The following is a 20428-nucleotide window of genomic DNA, read 5'->3' as shown; positions in this document are numbered from 1 at the left end:
CCGCGCAACTTCAGCTTCATATGATGGGAAGAATAATCGAACAGGTTTTGACTTTCAAATACCTCGGGGTGTGGTTTGATTCCAAATGCACGTGGGGAGGACACATTAGGTATCTGATAACGAAATGCCAACAAAGAGTAAATTTTCTTCGAACAATAACAGGGTCTTGGTGGGGTGCTCATCCGCAAGATCTAATAAAATTGTATCAGACAACGATACTTTCAGTGATGGAATATGGATGCGTTTGTTTTCGTTCCGCTGCAAATTCTCATATTATCAAACTTGAGCGAATTCAGTACCGTTGTTTGCGAATTGCTTTAGGCTGCATGCATTCGACACATACAATGAGTCTTGAAGTTCTGGCGGGAGTTCTTCCATTAAAAGATCGATTTTGGGAGCTTTCATCACGCCTGCTAATAAGATGTGATGTGCTGAATCCCATGGTAATTAATAATTTCGAACGACTAGTCGAGCTTCGATCTCAAACAAAATTCATGACAGTATATTTTAACCATATGTCACAGGAAATCAACCCTTCAAGATATATTCCTATCCGTGTCAGCCTCCTAAATGTACCTGACTCAACTTTATTTTTCGACACATCCATGCAGCGCGAAGTGCGTGGAATCCCGGACCACCTACGCTCTATGGAAATCCCAAAAATATTTTCAAGTAAGTTCAGGCATATTAACTCTGAGAAAATGTTTTACACGGACGGATCGCGAATGGAAGAAGCGACAGGGTTTGGTATGTTCAACAATAATGTTTCGGCCTCATTCAAGCTTCAAGAACCTGCATCTGTTTATATAGCAGAGTTAGCAGCAGTTCATTATAGCTTGAATGTAATCGTCACATTATCTCCAAACCATTATTTCCTCTTCACAGATAGTCTGAGTGCAATTGAAGCCATTCGCTCAAACGCTGCTGGCAAAAATGAACCGTTTTTCTTGGGTAAAATAAAACAGTGTCTGAACGACATATTGAATAATAATTATCTAATCACAATAGTTTGGGTTCCGGCTCATTGCTCCATTCCAGGCAATGAAAGAGCCGATATTTTAGCCAAACGTGGTGCTATTGAGGGTGAAATTTATGAGAGACCGATTGCTTTCAACGAATTCTATAGCGCGTCTCGCCAAAGAACACTTGCCAGCTGGCAAGCTTCTTGGGATAAAGATGATCTGGGTCGGTGGATGCACTCAATTATTCCTAAAATATCGACAAAGGCATGGTTCAGGGGACTGGATGTGAGTAGAGATTTCATTCGTGTGATGTCCAGACTCATGTCCAATCACTACACGTTAGATGCACATCTCCTTCGAATTGGACTTTCCGAGACTAATCATTGTGCTTGCGGCGAAGGTTACCGCGATATTGACCATGTTGTTTGGACATGCGTGGAGTTTCGTGATGTCAGATCTCAACTAATAAATTCCTTGCGTACCCAAGGTAGACTATCCAATGTCCCAGTTCGCGACATTCTTGCTTGTCGTGACCTTCCATACATGAAACTTCTTTATCATTTCATTAAATCCATTGGAGTTCCAATTTAAATTTTATTTTATGTTAAACTGTTTTCTCTTCCATGAGTTCAACCAATAGCCAACTATAGGATATTGAATATAAGTGGTGAACTGATACAAACAATCCTGAAATAGTTATAAGATCATGTACAAAATAAATGTATTTTATTTAATGTAATTAAAATAGCAACTCGCTTGATAAAAACAGTGTTTAGATTAACTAATGAGTACCAACATACTAATATGATATTCGAAATGTATTAGGTTTAAACTACTATGTATTGTGGATGCCACGGCGAAGAAAAACTTATGTATATTGCCTATGAAATAAACGTATTTATGAAAAAAAAAAAAAAAAAGGATAAAATTTCCTGAAACATATTGCATTGAACCTGAAAATAATTTTAAAAAATCACTACTTTTTGTGCCAACATAGTTTTATTATACGCTTTATGTTATTACCTGTAATAAATTAAAGGTTCTTATGCGTTACTGCATATCGTTTCAATTGTTTTAAAAATAGGAAACCTTAAACTACACTCCTGTTCTACTTATAGTCACTGAAGTTTTCTTTAAACTTTAATATTGTACCTTGAACTCGATTTTTAAAAAAACTGGATACTAATGCCTTTGGTAAATAACAAAAAACTGTTTACTGCTAAAATATCTTACCATTTATTCTTGCTGTCGCAACACCGCATTTAAATTTCATGCAGAAGTTACATCCGCATCCTGCTGCTGATGGTGCTGTGCTATTGTTCCACTGGACTGCTGACTACTAGAACTCGCATTTCGGGAATGTAAATTTTTACTTTCAGTACTGATAGTAGTTTGCACCAATGGTGTTGGTGGGTTCTTCTTTCCCGGAAGCTGATTAGGTTTGGCTGTCATTTGCATATGATACCTACGGGAACAGATTCATAAAACCAATTCTATAATGCTTGTTTTACATTCGAGTTACTTGTAGATATTTTCTGTACTCTCTACAATTCCTTGTGTCAAGTTCAGGCTTCTTCCTTTCATACCGGATTCCTTTATCGGCGGGGACCACCAATTAACGACTCGTCCGACCAATGGAACCTGTCGGAGAATACCATCTTGCCAAAGCTTCTCTTCAGCCTCACGCTGTAGGTCATTAGTAGCAGCTTCAATGCCCTTTTTCAATATCTCCGACATAGTGTCTAGAATTTTTGAATTTTCCTGTATCTTTTGACCAGTTTGAATCACTAGGTCTAAAAGCTCTTCGACATCGGTTTCTTTGGTAACCATACCGAATCTATGAAATATAAAAAAAATATGTGAGCACGAGAATCATCTACATATATAAAAATGGATGTTTGTATGTTTGTAACGCGATAACTTCGGAACTACTGAACGGATTGCCACCAAACTTGGCATTGGTACTTCTTGTATTTCAGAGATTGTTTAGGGAATATATTTATATGGGAGGGAGCGTAGCAAGTGTCATAAACAAGGGGGAGGTCATGGAAAAAATCATATAACTTGACAATAATCGATACGTTTTGAAGACCGTAGAATCATTTTGCATACCTTAAATATGACTTTAAGGGGGGTGGATGTAGCAAGTGCCTTTAAATAGGGGGGAGTAATGTTTAAAACGGCAAAATTTCGAAACTACTGAACGGATTGCCATCAAACTCGACACAGATACTTCTTGCTCTTCTGAGATGGTCATAAGCGTATTTCTATGGGGGGAGGGAGCGTAGTAAGTGTTCTTAACAGGGGGAGCTCATGAAAAATTTTGTCTAATTTGACGAGAATCGATACTTTTTTAAGACCAAGGAAACATTTTGCATATATTAGATATGATTATATGGGGGGTGGATGTAGCAAGTGCCTTAAAAAAGGGGGGTGTAATGTTTGTAATGGCATAACTCGGGAATTACTGAACGGATTGCTATCAAACTTGGCACATGTACTTCTTGCTCTTCAGAGATGGTCATAAGCGTATCTTTATGAGGGGAGGGAGCGTAGCAAGTGTCATAAACAAGGAGGGGTCATGAAAAAATTCATATAACTTGATGAAATGAATTTTTTGAACATCTTAGAAACATTTTGCATAACATAGATATAACTTAATGGGGGGATGGATGCAGCAAGTGCCTTAAAAAAGAGGGTGTAATGTTTGTAATGGCATAACTTCAAAATTACTTAACGGATTGCTATTGAACCTGGTACTTCTTGCTCTTCAGATATGGTTATAAGAATATTTCCATGGGGAAGGGAGCGTAGCAAGTGTCCTTAACAAAGGTGGTCATTTAAAGTATTATATAATTTGACGAGAATCAGTACTTTTGAAGACACTTTTTGCACAATTTAGATAAGATTATAAGGATATTCTGTTAGGAGAGGGTGTAGCAAGTGCCTCTAAAAAGGAGTGCAATGTTTGTAACGGCATAACTCCGGAACTATTGCACGAATTGCTATAAAATTTGGTACAGTTCTTTCTTGCTCTTCAGAAATAGTCATAAAGGTATTTTTATAGGGGAGGAAGCGTAGCAAGTATCATTAACAGCAGGGGCCAAGAAAAAAAATACATAAAATTTGACAAGAATCGATCATTTTTGAAGATCATGTAAACATATTCCATGCCTTAGTTATGATAGATATGGGGAGTGAATGTAGCAAGTGCATTAAAGAAGGGGGATGTAACGGCATAACTCCGACACTACTGAACGGATTGCTATCACACTTGATCTGTCTATGAACGCGAGTGTATTCAAGTTTCAGCATAACTACGAAACAACTAAACGAATCGCCACCACGTTTGGCACATGTACCAAAGGTGGGAATCGATATTTTTTTAAAAGCACAGATACACTACTCAGGGTAATCATGGAGATCTGTAGTAAGTTCACTGACAAAAAGGAAGTTAAATCAAAATAGATTATAAGGTTATTTTGAGGGTGAGAGAGAGAGTAGCAAGTGCCCCGAACATAGAAAGTGTAAGGTAAAATTGATCGGGTTTTACGAAGAATTGGTACTTCTTTACGAGTACAGTATATTTCTAGCAACTGAGAGATGTTCACAAAAATATTCACAAGAGGAAGGGGAAATAAGTATTCTCAACATTGATCTAAATTGACGAAATCATACAATCAATGTGCATTTTATTATGTAAATTGAGAAAACTGTCGACTCAAGGTGATGGAAATAGGATTACAAAAACATTTGTATTAACTGAATCATTATTCTATAGGTTTTCCTCTCCGATGAACGATCAAAATGGTTAAAATTTTGGTAAAATAAATTATATAAAAACGTCATTCTATAGTACGAATGTAGTTATGATGTTGAACAACCTTTCGTTATAAAATAATCATTATCAGATGGAAAATTTTGAACAATTGAAGATGTCATAAAATTTTTATCAAGAGGAGGGAGTAGCAAGTGATGGAGTTCGATCGGGTTTCCGTCTAAGTTATGTTTCACTACAAGAGTATTTCACTAAGCAGGACAACTTCGACAACTTTCGGCCTTCCCTTCACGAAACATTTCCGAGCAACGCCGGGTAATTCAGCTAGTAAATATACAAATAAATGAACTGAAGATTCAAATTAATCATATTGATATTCAGAAATACATTTGAATTAAATCTTTCGTAATCGATTGGTAGTTGAAATGTATAAATCCAACAGCGAATCACTGAGTTATAGGCGTTCAAAATTATTAGGGCAAACTTAAACGCGAATAATTTGTCATTTCAAGTCTCACATAGTAAGAAGTAAAGTTTATTTGTTGCCAAAAACTACAAGGAATCCTGAATTGGGATTATACACTGCTTTCATGAAGAGATTTTAAAATAAGTAACAAGTAATTTCGAAATACCATAAGAATGTCAATAATACGGATTTGACAAAAATAATATTCATAAATGTCAACGTTGAGAGACAGACGGCTTATCAATTCAATTATTATTATTCTGAAAAAAAATCATGTCTTGAACATTTCAAAGGCTCTAACAAAGCCAAAGGAAATCACCGGTACAACATTGAAATGCTTGATCTTCTGTTTCGAAAAATTTTACAGCCGAATTTGATAAAACAAGACAATCCCATGACTAGGGCTACGATCCTACTGATTCTAAGTACAAAAACCTTAACCTCTTAGCCCGTCTAATAGTGTGATAATACCGTTCTTTCGCCTTCGAGAAAATTGAGCTTTCAGAAAAATAACTATTTCAATTTCACGATTTTCCTTATATCCTTATATTACATTTTGGTGGGGAAAGGGTTCCAATCAGCTTTTTACAGCCCTGTCCAAAATGTATTGCCCTCCCCGTTAATTTGTATCAGGCCGAATTAGCGCATGCGCGCCATATAAACGCCTCTTTCAATATGAGGAAATTACATTGTTACCCAGCAGTTTCTATTATTTCTTCATGTTGGTTTTCTTACCTTTGTTCATAGTTTGTATTCTGTTTTACCTTAATTCCAGTGTTCTATTCAGCTGTGATTCGTGTCTTTTGTTGTCATTTTTCACTCCGTACTTTTGCTGGCATGTTATGTTGCTTCCTTAAATGTAAAAGTTAGTTGTATGCAATGGTGTTTATATTCTTACCAATATTCCCATCTAATTCTTTCAGCATTTTCGTATTTCTTGTTCCTCATCCAGTCATCCGTTTCCAAAAAAAAAAAAAAAAAATAAAAAAAAAATAAAAAAAAATAAAAAAAATAAAAAAAAATAAAAATTTGTGTTTCATTGATCTTTGTAGAGCAGCTCATCATGGTTTGACGGATAAGAACTGAGGACATGCGTTTTTATTTAAATGATAATAACACTTGGGTTTAATAGTATTGCTACAGCATGTTCACATTTCGTTATCTTCGGTTGATTCTTGACAGTATATTACCATCCGCTCAGGCACTTTTGAACATCTGGTACACTGACTCGCAATCGAAATGTGTCACAACCAATTTTATACAACACACCCGAGGGAACGGTATAATGTATGTTGTACACACAAAAACACATACATACACACAGGCACATACGCATACACACATGCATACATACCTACATGTATTCCACAAGCAAGCATCACAACATTGAGTTACTATTTCTATTCTAATAGATTCTAACTAAAATTTGTGTGCCAATAGTCATCTCATTAGTAGAGTCACCATGTTATTTTACCGATTACTCGACTTTCAATAAATTTATTGAGATAAAATCGAATACAAAATCTTTGCCTCGTCTGTAAGAAACAATGGCACATAAAAGTAGTTCAGAAATGATTCAATACTGCTGTTTTAACGAACAAAAAAAATGCTCCAGATTTCATGTTATTCTTGAAATTAATCTATCAAACAGAGATAACAGATCTCACTCTAACTAATGGTTTTCGTACATGAAATGACTAATGGATTTGAGATGAATGGGGGTACCGTTACCCAATTTCTATCTCTTCTATTGGTCGATCGTTAGTCCTGAGCTGAAACGGTGGCCTTTATTACCGTTCTTGCATGCACTCACTCTTACATTTCATTCACACATCATCTCACCCATCAGGTCCCAAACGATACATCCTCACAATATAAACTGGATGAACATCGTTTGACAGCTATCAGTGGTTTGCTCATTGGTTCGGTCATTATTATTTTATTATATTCTACAATATTCTATTTCATTCCACAGTATTCCATGGTACACAAACCACCAATAAACGTCAAAGATGGATTCGATTTACCGTTCATTTATTGTCATCGTGTGAAACCCAATTGGGATAAGTTTACTCTACTTAATTTTCACTTCACACTGGTAATAAGGGCCGGTAGTATGAAAATAAAACATAAAAAAGAGCTCAGTTAAGCCCTACCGGCCTCTCCAACCCCGGATGTTGGAGCGTAATGCAATCAACATCTTATTCAAGTCGTTCCATATATTATTCATTTAATTCAATTATGAAACTAAAAACTGTAACGCATATCTTTATCAAATTGTAACGCTAATCGATTGTATGTGATGATGTTTGCAATACCGTCAAGCCCACCAACCAAAGGGAGGGCAAAGACCTCACTAAATAATCCATCGGTAAGCTTTCAGAGAAATAACTATTTCAATTTCACGATTATATCTCCTAAATCGGAAGTAACTGCCATATAATCTTCAAGCTTGATCCACAACCCAATATAAGCTTAAACCTGAGCCTAAGCTTGTTAAAATTGGTTTAATCTTAGAACTTGACTCACAGTCAAGCCTAGTTTTCAAATGAGCCAAAGCTTGTTGAAATCGGTTCAACCATGTCAGAGAAAAGTGAGAGACGCATAAACATTTCTCGATCTTGTTGAGCTGAGTCGAAGCTCCGATCAAAAGTCGTTTTTTTAGCAATTTTATTACCTTTCTATAGAAAAAGGCGAAAAGCTTCAAGAAAGGTATTTTCATCCACCTAGCGATATAATATTTATTACCTTCCTGTTGTCATTCAAATTGTCTAATACTAATCCCTTTTCATCAAGCACACATTCATTTTTTGACACAAATTCAGGTAGATGCAACAATGTGAGTCATGTATGATGGTTGTGTCTCCGTGTCCGTAATTATCTTTACGCATGAACATAAAAAACCGAAGCTTTTTCCCCAGAAAGTACTAATTTCCAGAAATACAGACTCTAGAAAGCAATAAAATCCAGAGAAAAATCCCAGACTGTACCAAAGTCCAGAAAACCATATACCCGAAGGCATTAGTCGCTAGAATATTGTTATTAGTATAATGCCGTTTGGCATAATGGTTATTTGGCATACTGATCATATGGCATAACAGATCAACATGCTGCTTAATAGAATTTGTTCTAATTTATTGCGATTTTGAAAGGTCTTATGCGGCTACGCCTCATCGTTTTTAATGACCTGCTGTCCGACCTCGCTACCGTTCGTTCGGACTTAACTGAGGGATAACCCCTAGCTTTAGGTAATCCGGGTAAACGCCCGCCACTAGACAGACGGCGGGTTGCCGGCTCACTCGCGGCCTTCGGTCGTCTCGACCTGAATCATCTATGACGAACATAATGCTGTGTTAGCATTAAATAAGAAACTTATATAAAATGATAGTGTGCTATTTACTACTCTTTATGACTAGAAGATTCAAAATAAGACGATAAGTAAATTAAACAATGTATCCAAACAATCTATTGTTAGTACACATACAATAAACCGAAGTACCGCAGGCATGGTGCAGTACTTCTGACCTTACAAGCAGGTAACAAAATCTATGCGAAGGTCTACCAAAGTAACTCAAAATGGAAATGGGCTCCTGGGGTTATTATTGAAGCTATCGGTGAAGTAAACTTCAACGTTCTTCTGAATGACTGGCATGGGAGAAGGAAACTCATCAGATCACATGCAAATCAAATTAAGCATCGCTATAGTGAGCAAGAAGACGAATCTCAAAAAAATTCTCCACTCAACATTTTCGTCGATGAGTTTGGATTGCAAGTTACCCCGATTCCAGTGCCTCAAGAACCTGAAGAAAATCCTGAATCCAAAGACGAACCAAATCCAAATTATTCAGTTCAGCCTGATTTAGGAGCTTCTAGTTCAATCTGAGCGAAACGAAATAGCCGTTCAACAATCGTTCAGTCGAATACTAATCAGGAACCAAATACAAGCCGACCGAAACGTATGATCCAGATGTCATCAAGACTTGAACTTTTTCTGGTATTCTAGAAATAACGAAGGAGGAATGTTGGCTCAACATATCAAGTGACGACATTTGCTGTTTGTTGAGACAACCCTTGTACTTACCATAGCTAACGCTAGCAACAAGGTAGAAACAGGATACAGTAAGGTATTTTTTATGCGGTTTTTTTATGCGACTTTTTTTATGCGAATTTTCAGAGTTATGCAGTTTTTACCTTTTTTTATATATATAAAAACGTGATTAATCCACCTTGCAGTGAGATGATACCTTTTTTTATCAATACGCATGTGTTTTTGCATGGATATTCTTAGGTGTTTTAGTTCTCATGACATTATTTTAATTATCGTCGTTTAAAACGGCAAATTGAGATTTTAATCACTCATTACCCTGTAATGCCGAAACTGCAAAACATATCGAATTTCAATCTTAGCGTGTGACAATCGATTGAACATTCCATGAGATGTCGAAGTAAGTTCCACTTTGGAGTTTTTCGTCATTATTTATGATACTTCCAGAGCCGGTATTCAGGAATTAGCATAGCCCAAAATGATTCGAATGACCATAAATTATTACGCCAAACAATTTACATGAAATTTATAAACTCATCATCTGTAATTCCAGAATCGGATAAAATTCACCAATTTTGTATGGGACCTTAAGTCCTGTAATATTTGTTTTTGAAGTTCGATTTGGTCTTTTTTGAGAAAATGATTGAGCTTTGAGAATCGATTCGATACTGGAACCGGAATTCTAAAATCGGTGTAGCCGAAATCAGTTAAATTCACCTGAGGAGTGTGTATACATCTTTGAGAAATTGTAGTGCGATTTAAAATTTGGGGGTACATTCCGAATACCGCTCAAACTGAAATAAATTTATTTGGTAATCGACTATCCAAATCTGCAAACCCGATAAACCTGATTAATTTATGTGAAATGGACATTTTTATACTAATCACCCTGCATTTTCTAAACCAGAAGTCGGATCTGACTAAAAAGTAAGAGGTTTTATAGTATTTTAAGACCTCTCATTTGAATCATAGATGATTTTTAGATTTCATTTGAATCTTAGATCGGTTCAGCCATCTACGAGAAAAATTAATTGCATTATTTTAATTTCGTTTCACATATCATCCTGTGGTTCCGCAATCAGAAGTCGGATCCAAACGTAATTCAGGAACCTTGTTTGGGAGTATACGACTTTTCATATGAATCTGAGTTTGTAGAAAACGGTTTAACCACCTCCGAGAAAATTGAGTGAAATTATTTGTCACACACGCATTTGCTGATCTCGACGAACTGAGTCGTATGGTATATGGAAGTCATGTTCTTCCAGCATTTATTGCTGTAAATAGTTCAAATCAATATAATTATGGAATTACTTCCAACTCGATAATGCTGGTATCATCTGGTTTACATATGTCATATTCGAAAGATTATGTTGCCAAAAATGAACCGTGCTAAAATTGGTCCGAGGCAAATTGTCATAAAAAAGGATGCTGTACACAGTCTTTTTGGTACTTTGAAACAATTATATGTAACAGTATAAAAAGTCGTGTTTCATGTTGCTCCCAAGCATTGCTTTTTCATACAGCGCTCAAAATTCCTTCTACTGGAATAAGGCTTACACAAAAATATCGATATCTCCGTTAAAAATGGACGGATTTTAACAATCTATGGTTTGTTGGATAGGTATTACCGAGCGAAATCTAAGTCTGGAAACATATTCTGTTTTCAAGGTCAAATGTGACAGATACTGTCAAAAATTTTGTCATAAAACTTCGTATAACTCAAAAAGTAAACATCCGATCTCAAAACCATTCAATAGCGTTCTGGGTGACGGGGAGACCTTTCATTTGCGACTAGTTTGATCAAAATCGGTCCAGCCATCTCTGAGATCTCGACCTCTTAGTTGACAACACACATACAGACACACACACATACACACACAGACATTTGCTAAGTTCGTCGAGCTGAATCGGGCCTCAGAAAATTTTTCGAAAGTTTGAGCGAATTCTATACCTATTTTTATATATATAAAAAAAGGTAAAAATAGGAATAGAATTCGCTCAAACTTTAGAAAATTTTTCCGAGGCCCGGAGGGCCGAATGGCATATCCTAATCGATTCAGCTCGACGAACTGAGCAAATGTTCGTGTGTGTGTCTGTATGTGTGTTGTCAACTAAGAGGTCGAGTTCTCAGTTCTTTTTCATGACATTTAGCCTCGGACCGATTTTAGCACGGCTCGTTTTTGGCAACATAATCGTTCGAATACGACAAATGTAAACCAGATAATGGCAGCATTTTCGACTTGATAGCAATTCCAAAATTAAATTATTTAAGCTACGTCGTTCGTCGAGATCAGCAAATGCGTGTGTGACAAATAATTTCACTCAATTTTCTAGGAAAATTTCTTTTCTACAAATTCAGATTCATACGAAAAGTCGTATGCTCCCAAACAAAGTTCCTGCATCATGTTTGGTTCCGACCTCTGGTTCTGGAACTACAGGATGATATGTGAAACGAAATCAAAATTGTGTAACTCATTCTTCTCGAAGATGGCTGAACCGATCTAAGATTCAAATGAAATCTAAGAATCATCTAAGCTTCAAATGAAAAGTTTCAAGATTCTATAAAACATCTTGCTCTTCAGTCAGACCCAACTTCCGGTTTCGGGAATACAGAGTGATTGGTATAAAAATGTCTATTCCACATAAATTAATCAGGTTTATCGTGTTAGCAGATTAGGATAGTCGATAAAAAAAAATTAACTTTTTTCAGTTTTAGTGGTATTCAGTTGTCGATTCAGAAGGCACCTAAAAATTTAATTCCTGCTATGATTTCTTCAAGATGTCTTCACTGATTTTCAAATATTTTGAAACAAATGTAAACTACTCAGGTGAATTTATCTGACTTCGGCCATACCGATTTTAGAATTCCGGTTCCAGTATAAAATCGTTTCTCAAAGCTCAATCGTTTTTTTAAAAGAAGCCTAATCAAATTTCAGAAACAAAAATTCAACTTAAAATAAACTTATATACAAAATTAATTAATTTTATACATACATACAAAAATTAATTAATTTTATCCAATTATGACTTCCGGTTCTCGAATTACATGAAGATGAATTTTTAAAATTCAAACCGATATAGAAGATGACAATCCCGAAAAGCTTCAAAGTTGAACTCAAAACTGTTGTAATTTATTCGTCATATGGCCATACGAATCGGTTTGGGTTATGCTGGTTCCTGAATACCGGCTTTGGAAGTACCTTAAATTACTGTAAACTCTACAGTGGAACTTACATATCATGGCATGTTTAATCGATTATCACACTTCTAGATTCAAATTCGATCCGATTTGCAGTTTTGATATTACAGAATAATGAGTGATTAAAATCTCAAATTGTTGCTTAAAACGACGGTCATTAAAATAATGCCATGAAAACTTAAACACCGAAGAATATTCATGCAAAAAACACATGCGGATTGATAAAAAAGGTATCATCTCACTGCTAGGTGGATTAAATACGTTTTTATGTGAATTTTCAGAGTTATGCGGTTTTTTATGCGAATCCTCAGAGTTATGCGGTACGTAAGCTCGCATAAAAAAAGACTTCAGTGTATAGAATTTTCACGTTGTACTTTGAATTGGATGAGTAAAGACCAATTTTTTGGAATACGAAGATTGCTTCAATTATAATGAAGTACAACACTTATGCAAAAACATATGGGGAATGTACATTCTGTTGTATGTCTTTCTACTAATTAGTACCTTCGTGAATATGGTTTTCTGGAGAACGGTACATTCCGGGGATAACGCTTCGTTGCTTTATTTTCTGGGAAATGGTTTTCGGGAGAAAGTCGTGCAACCTGAGAATATTATTGTGAATGAATCATCAATCATACCATATCTACTATAATGATAGCTGATGATGTCAATTGTGTTGCAGAAATTTAATAATCGCTCGTCAGATAATCGTCGATACACACATTCGTTTTAGTTGGTTCAGGATCTAGGATTGTCGCAATTAAAAAAAAGAAGTCAAGAAACCATTTATGGAAGTTTTTGTAAAACTCAACAATGGCTATAATATCACAATTGAAATCAGGAGTTATGAAATTTGAATTAGGATATCATCATTTCTCCGAGATTTTATTTGAGGAAAAAATATTCTCTGGTTTGAATTTCGCTGTGTTCTACGAACCTCAGAGTGGAAATTTTAGGAAATTATTATTAGTTCCATCTTGAATGGAACATCAATAAGGAGTTGATTCATCTGATGGTTATTTTTCAATGTCAGTTTGAATAAAACGTCGTTAATCTGATATGATTGGAAGTCTTACTTACCGCACGCATATCAATCCATCGCTACCTTCGCCTAATGAGAATGCACCATCGTGCGCCTTCAACATATCAACCAATGCAGAATTGAGTTTGTTGAGTTCTGTTTTAGCTTGATCAGTCAGCAATGTTTCCCATCCTTCTGGAACATAATGCACACTACCAAGACCAGCCCAATCGTTCAATTCAATCAATCGCAACACAGAACTCTTCTCGACGAGCATATTAAATCGACTTTTGTGCTTCACGGTCGCCATGAGAATTTCTATTTGTGCCTCAATAAATTGTGCTACGGTTTCTATAACTTCAGTTAATGGTAGCATTTCTCCGTAGCCAAGAGCGAATGGAGAATATCGAATACAAGTACCGTATTCAGGATGATTGATAATTTCTAAATTAAGCTGAGCACAATCGCGCAACAAAATTTGGCCCAGCCAATTGTTTAAACGATCATAGTACGAAGAGTCGGTCGATTTTTCAATAGATTTTTTAAAACTATTTTTTCCAGCGTTTGATTCTCCTTCAATCTTATGCAAATCAGAAGCAGGTCTGTTTCCATCGCTAGTAGATGTAACAGTAGGACATTCAGTGCCTGCAGCTGTATCACTGTCACAGCAGTTTCCATTAAATTGAAAAACAACAACTGGGACGGCGGTCTCGAAAAGAACCTGAGAATGTAAGATTTATTACATGTACAAGAGAAATAAATTTACCTTAACTTACACAATAATTGATTGGGTTATTCAACATCGTTCTAAAAGACTTTCCTGCTTCGTGAAGAGGAGCTTTACTCTGAAAAGGATATAAGATTATTTCTAAAAATAATATCATTTTATTCAATTTACCAATATCCTTATGCCCTCTATTCTACTAAGCACATCGTAAACTTGCCGACAAGAGTCGAAAGCCAGAAAAATTCGTTCGCTTATAGAATCAGCACCCATGGTTTGCATTATTGTCCATAAGCTTATAGCAGTCAACCGGTTGGATAGAATTGGATCTACATCAAACATAGTCAGCGTATTCAACGGTATTTGGCGGTACATCAGCACACATGGTATACCTGTGATGCCTAACCAACTGCCTAGGTTCAAACTCATCGAATCCGGGATGGACTTAATCTAGCAATGATAAAAACTGGATAAGTTAAAATAAATTACATATAAATTTTCAAACTATGAAGGAGCAGGATATTTTAACTGTCACACATCTATTGTCCACAAAACTATCTAGTACATTATTTCTGTTACTCACAACGTTAAAAGATGAAGACTATATCGAACGAAAAACAGAAGTGAACTCATCGTTGAAATCCTTAAATAATAATATGATACGTGATACGACCAGCACTTTTCGGGATTTCAAAACGGTGAGAAATATCAATGGCTGATGTAAAACCAGTGGCGTCTCGTCCTCATGTGCACCTCGTGCACTGCACAACTGGTCAAATAGGCTCTGTGAAAATTTGTATGCACACATTCAGGAGAGGCTTCAGTGGCTTATGTTTATGGCAGTTGAAAAAAAAAATTGCTGTCTCAGTTGCAACGTCGAAACGGTTCTGATATCATACCATATAAGCAGTGCACAACCCGTAAATTTTGTCACGAGACGCCACTGTCTAAAACATATTTTTTGCCTTAAGTTTCGTCTTCGACTTATCAGTACATAACAGTTTATGTTGAACTGTTATGTTACCAAGCAGTTCAAGATAAACCGCTAGGCAGACATAAAGTTTTTGCAATATACAGAACACTTTGTCAGGTGGCATCAAAGTGCAAAGTCTTGACTGTACTGTACTGACGAGTCGAAAATGAAACATAAAGTATAAAAAAACGGTTAAATGCCCTATGCACAAAATAGGTTAGCTCCTAGATGACATGTTTGTTTTTATTAAAAACCATGTGCCAAAGAAAAAAAATCGTTTATTATGTTTCACACTCCGAAGCAGCGTAGTGTAATGAAAACGGAGCTTTTTGAATTAGATTGAACTAAATTTCTTAACTCAGAATACGCGCCACATACGATAACTTATTAACAGGATTCTGAATCGTACTTACCCCCGTGAGTGTTCCTTTCGTTACCGCTAAGGCAGCAAGAGAATGACCCTGACAATGTAACCACATGTTTTGTTGACTACATATATTTTTGATCGTTGCTAAATTGTCAACTTCTCCACAAACTGAAGAGCCTAGATCTGTTATCAAAAACAACGGTATTTTGCCTGCTTCAATATCAATAGCTAGCATTTTCTGCAATTCCGAAACATTCATTGTTCCACGGGCATAGTTGATATCATTGCTAGGTACTACGCGAATATTGGAAATGGGTATACCAATGTAACGAAGACTATTTTGTAGAGAAAACAGTGAGCTGTTTTCCGAAACATAAAAAGTTGCATTTTGCAGCTGCGCTAAACGATTTTCGATAGACTCTGGAAAGCGGTGCATTATTGCTATTCGCACCGCATGTAAAATGCACTCTGCACTATCTCGGTAATAGTTAGTAGCGGCGTCAATGTATCGAAACATATGACTAAGCCATCGATTTGTATCAGTCACTATTTTTGCAACAACGCGATTTAAATGTTGTCTTTCCAATGCTGACAGGTAAGCTCCAACCGAATGAGTTATAACAGCCAATTGAGATGGATCATCTAGGGGCGGAAGAACAAACTCAGGTTCTTCTATGTCAAGTTGGGAAATCAACGTTTCTAGACTAGAGAGTACTTCGGATGTCGTTTTCTTTTCCAATTGTAGAAACCCAGGAGATATTGGTATATCTTGATGATCTTCAGCAGCTTTAATATACTCCAAACGGTTCAATACTTGAGAAGCCTGAATTTCTAGCTCGGTTAAGTCGGAACGCAGCTAATCGAAAACATAAAGAAAGATATTTCACATTTCAAGAAAAATCGATTGCATCAAACTAACGTTTCTGACAGGTGTTTCCTCCATTCTCATTGTATTTATAGTACATGTAGCTCCAGTAACATCATTGGGTACTTCGGCCATTTCACTCAAATAATGTCGACACGAATAGAAAATTACAAAACTTGTTCACACAATTCATAAACAAATTGCTAAAATGTTACAATTTTGCCATTATGTGGCAAATTGACACATCACTTCGTATCACCCGATTAATCTGAATGCACTTACACACTGATCTGGAATACCCCAATATTGTGTTTCTAGTACTTGAAAACTAATGGCGTTTTCGTTTTTAATTTGCACTACACCGGTGCAGTGCTACACTGAGGCATGAATAAACGAACAAAAATGACGAAAACATAAACAGTAACCATTGGCTACAATAGACGATTCCATTGCACAGAGCTACACCAAACTTTTGATGAGTGCTACACCAGTGGTATCGGTGCAGAAAAAGTGTAGCACTGGTGTAGTGCAATTGGCAAAAACGAACGGTTTCAGTGCAGCTTTCGCTACACCAGTGTAGTGCAATTTAAAAACGAAAACGACATAAAAGTACACTAATGTCGTTTTCGTTTTTAAATTGCACTACACTGGTGTAGCGAAAGCTGCACTGAAACCGTTCGTTTTTACCAATTGCACTACACCAGTGCTACACTTTTTCTGCACCGATACCACTGGTGTAGCACTCATCAAAAGTTTGGTGTAGCCCTGCGCAATGGAATCGTTTATTGTAGTCAATGGTTACTGTTTATGTTTTCGTCATTTTTGTTCGTTTATTCATGCCTCAGTGTAGCACTGCACCGGTGTAGTGCAAATTAAAAACGAAAACGCCATAAGAAAAATAAGGTGGTAACAGCTGCCATATGGGAGTTTAGTTTAACCGACGACACGACCTGCCACTCGCTTTTAAAACTGTATCGCTAATCGAGCTACCCCTCAGTAACTGGTAATGTCAAAATGATATCTAATGAAAAATGTTTAAAATTGGGAACGCGGTCAGAGAAATTGTTGTTTTCAAAATAACAGTTACAGTAACCCTAGTTACCATTGTTTATCTTTTCAAGGTAATCGTTCTCGGTTTCATTATTGCATATGCCCAATCTAGAGCATCTCAGAAGTTCTCATCGTCGACTGCGGATCTAAATCGGAATTGAAAGTTTTTATGGCTTGCTAATTTTGTATTTAATTATATATTCTGTTCACTAATAATATGTATTCTTGTAGCCTCTCTTCAAAGTGCGTAAAGACCCGAAACTAACCATTTTGCGTTTATCTACGGCGTGATGCTCAGAGGGTGAAGAAAATCTCACCGTGAGACCAGAATGATCTTCAACCAATTGCATTGTAGTACTCAGATGAACAGTATGACCGCGAATGTTGGTATTATGCTGCAATTTTGATGATGTTGCTACTTGTTAGAATCATTTCGATCGTGATTGCAATTATTTATATACTTTCAAATGTACTAATCAGCATTCACAAATTTTATATAACTTTTTCACCAATATTTCAATTATATAAAAGTCCTACACAAAATAAATGTTTAGTTACCGGTGAAATATGCTGCGATTACAATTTCAATCAACTGTGATCTGCGCTTCGCTGATATGATTTGCATTTAATGATATATGTACGTAACTACTCAACCGTAGGTCGAGTGGCCTACGCTAAAATGCGGAAACGGAGTGTCCCTTTTTAATTCTTCCCTTATATCGAATTCATATAATGAGGCCCTTATTACCAGTATCACTACACGGTGAAAACCCTTATTATAGGTATCACTTCACGGTGAAAATCAAGTGAAATGAATGTAGGTATTTATCACGAAAGTCGCTTCTCAGAGGAAAAAGTAATTACTTTTATGAGCTTGTGGTTATTACGAACCTCACATAATTTTTTTGGAAAAATGATTTTTTTCACTACAGTGACTACTTCAGTGTGCGTAACACTTCAGTAACAGGGAAAATCAAGTGAAGTGATATAAGTGTGAAGTGAAAGTGGAAGTGAAAACGGTTATTAGGGCCTGAAACTCTTTTTAAACGCCAGTAGAAGACGAGACAATCAGTGGGAACGACTTGACAGGGTATTTTGATTATTAGAATGAAATGCAAAATCGCGGTTCTGCACGTTAAGGAAAAAACCAAAATCCCGAAACGACATTATCATTCCTGTTGTCATTCAAATATTTTTGATAGATACGTAGATAGCAGACGAAAAATTCAGTGGCAATATATATATATATATATATATATATATATATATATATATACGTATATGTTCCATTTTGCTAGATCACCATTACATCGCCATATTGTTAGCGCCATGAAAACTGGTTTATTCCTGCAATCAATATAATTAGCCTTGAAATAAACTGTTTTACTTATAATACATCTTTTAAAGTATCACCTGTTGGTTTATTATGCTGTGCATGGTGACTATTTCGTAGCAACCACAGCAGTGATGCTTGTAAAATATATTTTCATTATTACCTAGGGGTCTTTCAATACTTCGGTAACTGATAGGTATCGCACATGAACACTTTTTATTGCGATTTTTCTTCGAAGTGCCTGGTCGTGTCGTCGGTTTAACCGACGACACGACCTGCCACTCGTCTATCAAAACTGTATCGTAAATTTAACTACCCCTCAGTAACTGGAAATGTCAAATCGAAAACGCTAGTGTATTTTTTTAAACTGGCAGCACAAGTTGATATATTTATTGATTTTGAATAACAGTCACCATAACCTTGGTTACTGCATATCGAAGGCAAGATGAATGTAAACAAAATAAATTCCAGATCGGTTTTTATATTACGGAACATTTTAATGGATTCACATAACTCGAGCGGAATGTAAAAATTGAGGAGTATGAGTTATGTCTTTTATAAAGCCAAGTTCAAAATTCAGGTCTTGACTTAAAACCGTTGTGTGAGAAGGAAGACATGGAAATGACCGACAACGAGCTGAGCGAGGCTAGTGTTCTGCGGTACCTGCATAACGTACGGTAAAATGATTTCTTTGTGAAATTCCACTAGTAATCCTCGAATAGTGGCCAACAAGGTGAAATACTGTTTCCACTGCTGCGCAATCAACCGACACAAAACAATTTTGACACCGGCATATTACACCGAATCCTACTGCCCAGAAAAGCTAGCAGGTGAAGTGTAGGAATGAATCGCTGGAAGCTTGTCCTTGTCGTTGGTTTCATCCATAGTTTCGATTAAATTCCGAAAATCGAGTTCATTTAAATGCATTTCTGCTTACTTTGGACAAAGTTTAACACTAAAAGAACTATTCCATTGCTTTCAAAACATGTTTATTTGTTTTGGGGTTCCTTGGTAACTAGTCCATAGCAACTTAAACAGTGTTGCTCGAGAAGATTATTTTTATCATTTACAAGGGGTCGCTAGATTTGTGGTAACTGGCGGTGAATCATTAGCGAACAGTTTTAATGCTGATTTTGCTTCGGAGAGCCTGGTCGTGTCGTCGGTTTAACCGACGACACGACCTGCCACTCGTCTATCGAAACTGTATCGCAAATTTAAGTACCCCTCAGTAACTGGTAATGTCAAAACGAAATCACCTGAAAAATTATTAAAACTGGCCACACAAGTTGATAAATTATTGATTTTAAATAACAATTAACGAAACCTTGGTTACCGCTTATTGAAGACTTGAGGAATGTAAACAAAACTAACTGCCTCGAGTGTAAAATCCTTATTTCGCGGCAAGTTGCAAGTTCTGCAACATCATTTAACGTCAGGGCAGTGGATCGATTAGTTCTGCTGGGACTCGAGCAAGTAGTAGTAAGGCCAGAGCAATTTCTAGTAAGGCCAGAGCAATCAGGTTGCTGTATGTGACCAAGATCTTTTGTATGGAGTACCGCTGTTCCGAAACTTTTTATCAGTCCAATTATCGAAACGAAGTATCAAAATATAAACGATAAAACTGAGTCGACCCGGTATATTCGTA

General features: G+C 36.4%; 1 protein-coding gene across 1 annotated transcript; it reads right to left on the bottom strand.

Annotated features, from left to right (window-relative positions):
• Positions 1–1942: 1942 nt before the first annotated feature.
• On the bottom strand, positions 1943–16679 carry LOC131425130 (pyridoxal-dependent decarboxylase domain-containing protein 1). The gene is made up of 7 exons (XM_058586739.1): positions 16455–16679; positions 15582–16391; positions 14370–14645; positions 14248–14316; positions 13531–14192; positions 2485–2799; positions 1943–2427 (listed from the first exon to the last, which is right to left on the bottom strand). The coding sequence occupies exons 1-7, from the start codon at positions 16533–16535 to the stop codon at positions 2232–2234; spliced, it is 2409 nt and encodes an 802-aa protein (XP_058442722.1). The 5' UTR covers positions 16536–16679; the 3' UTR covers positions 1943–2231.
• Between the last annotated feature and the right edge of the window lie 3749 nt (positions 16680–20428).

Source organism: Malaya genurostris, chromosome 1 (genome assembly GCF_030247185.1).
Source record: "Malaya genurostris strain Urasoe2022 chromosome 1, Malgen_1.1, whole genome shotgun sequence".
In the NCBI taxonomy this organism is placed as follows: domain Eukaryota; kingdom Metazoa; phylum Arthropoda; class Insecta; order Diptera; family Culicidae; genus Malaya; species Malaya genurostris.
Note: the sequence above shows the minus strand (reverse complement) of the source record. Positions and strands in the feature narration are given on the sequence as shown.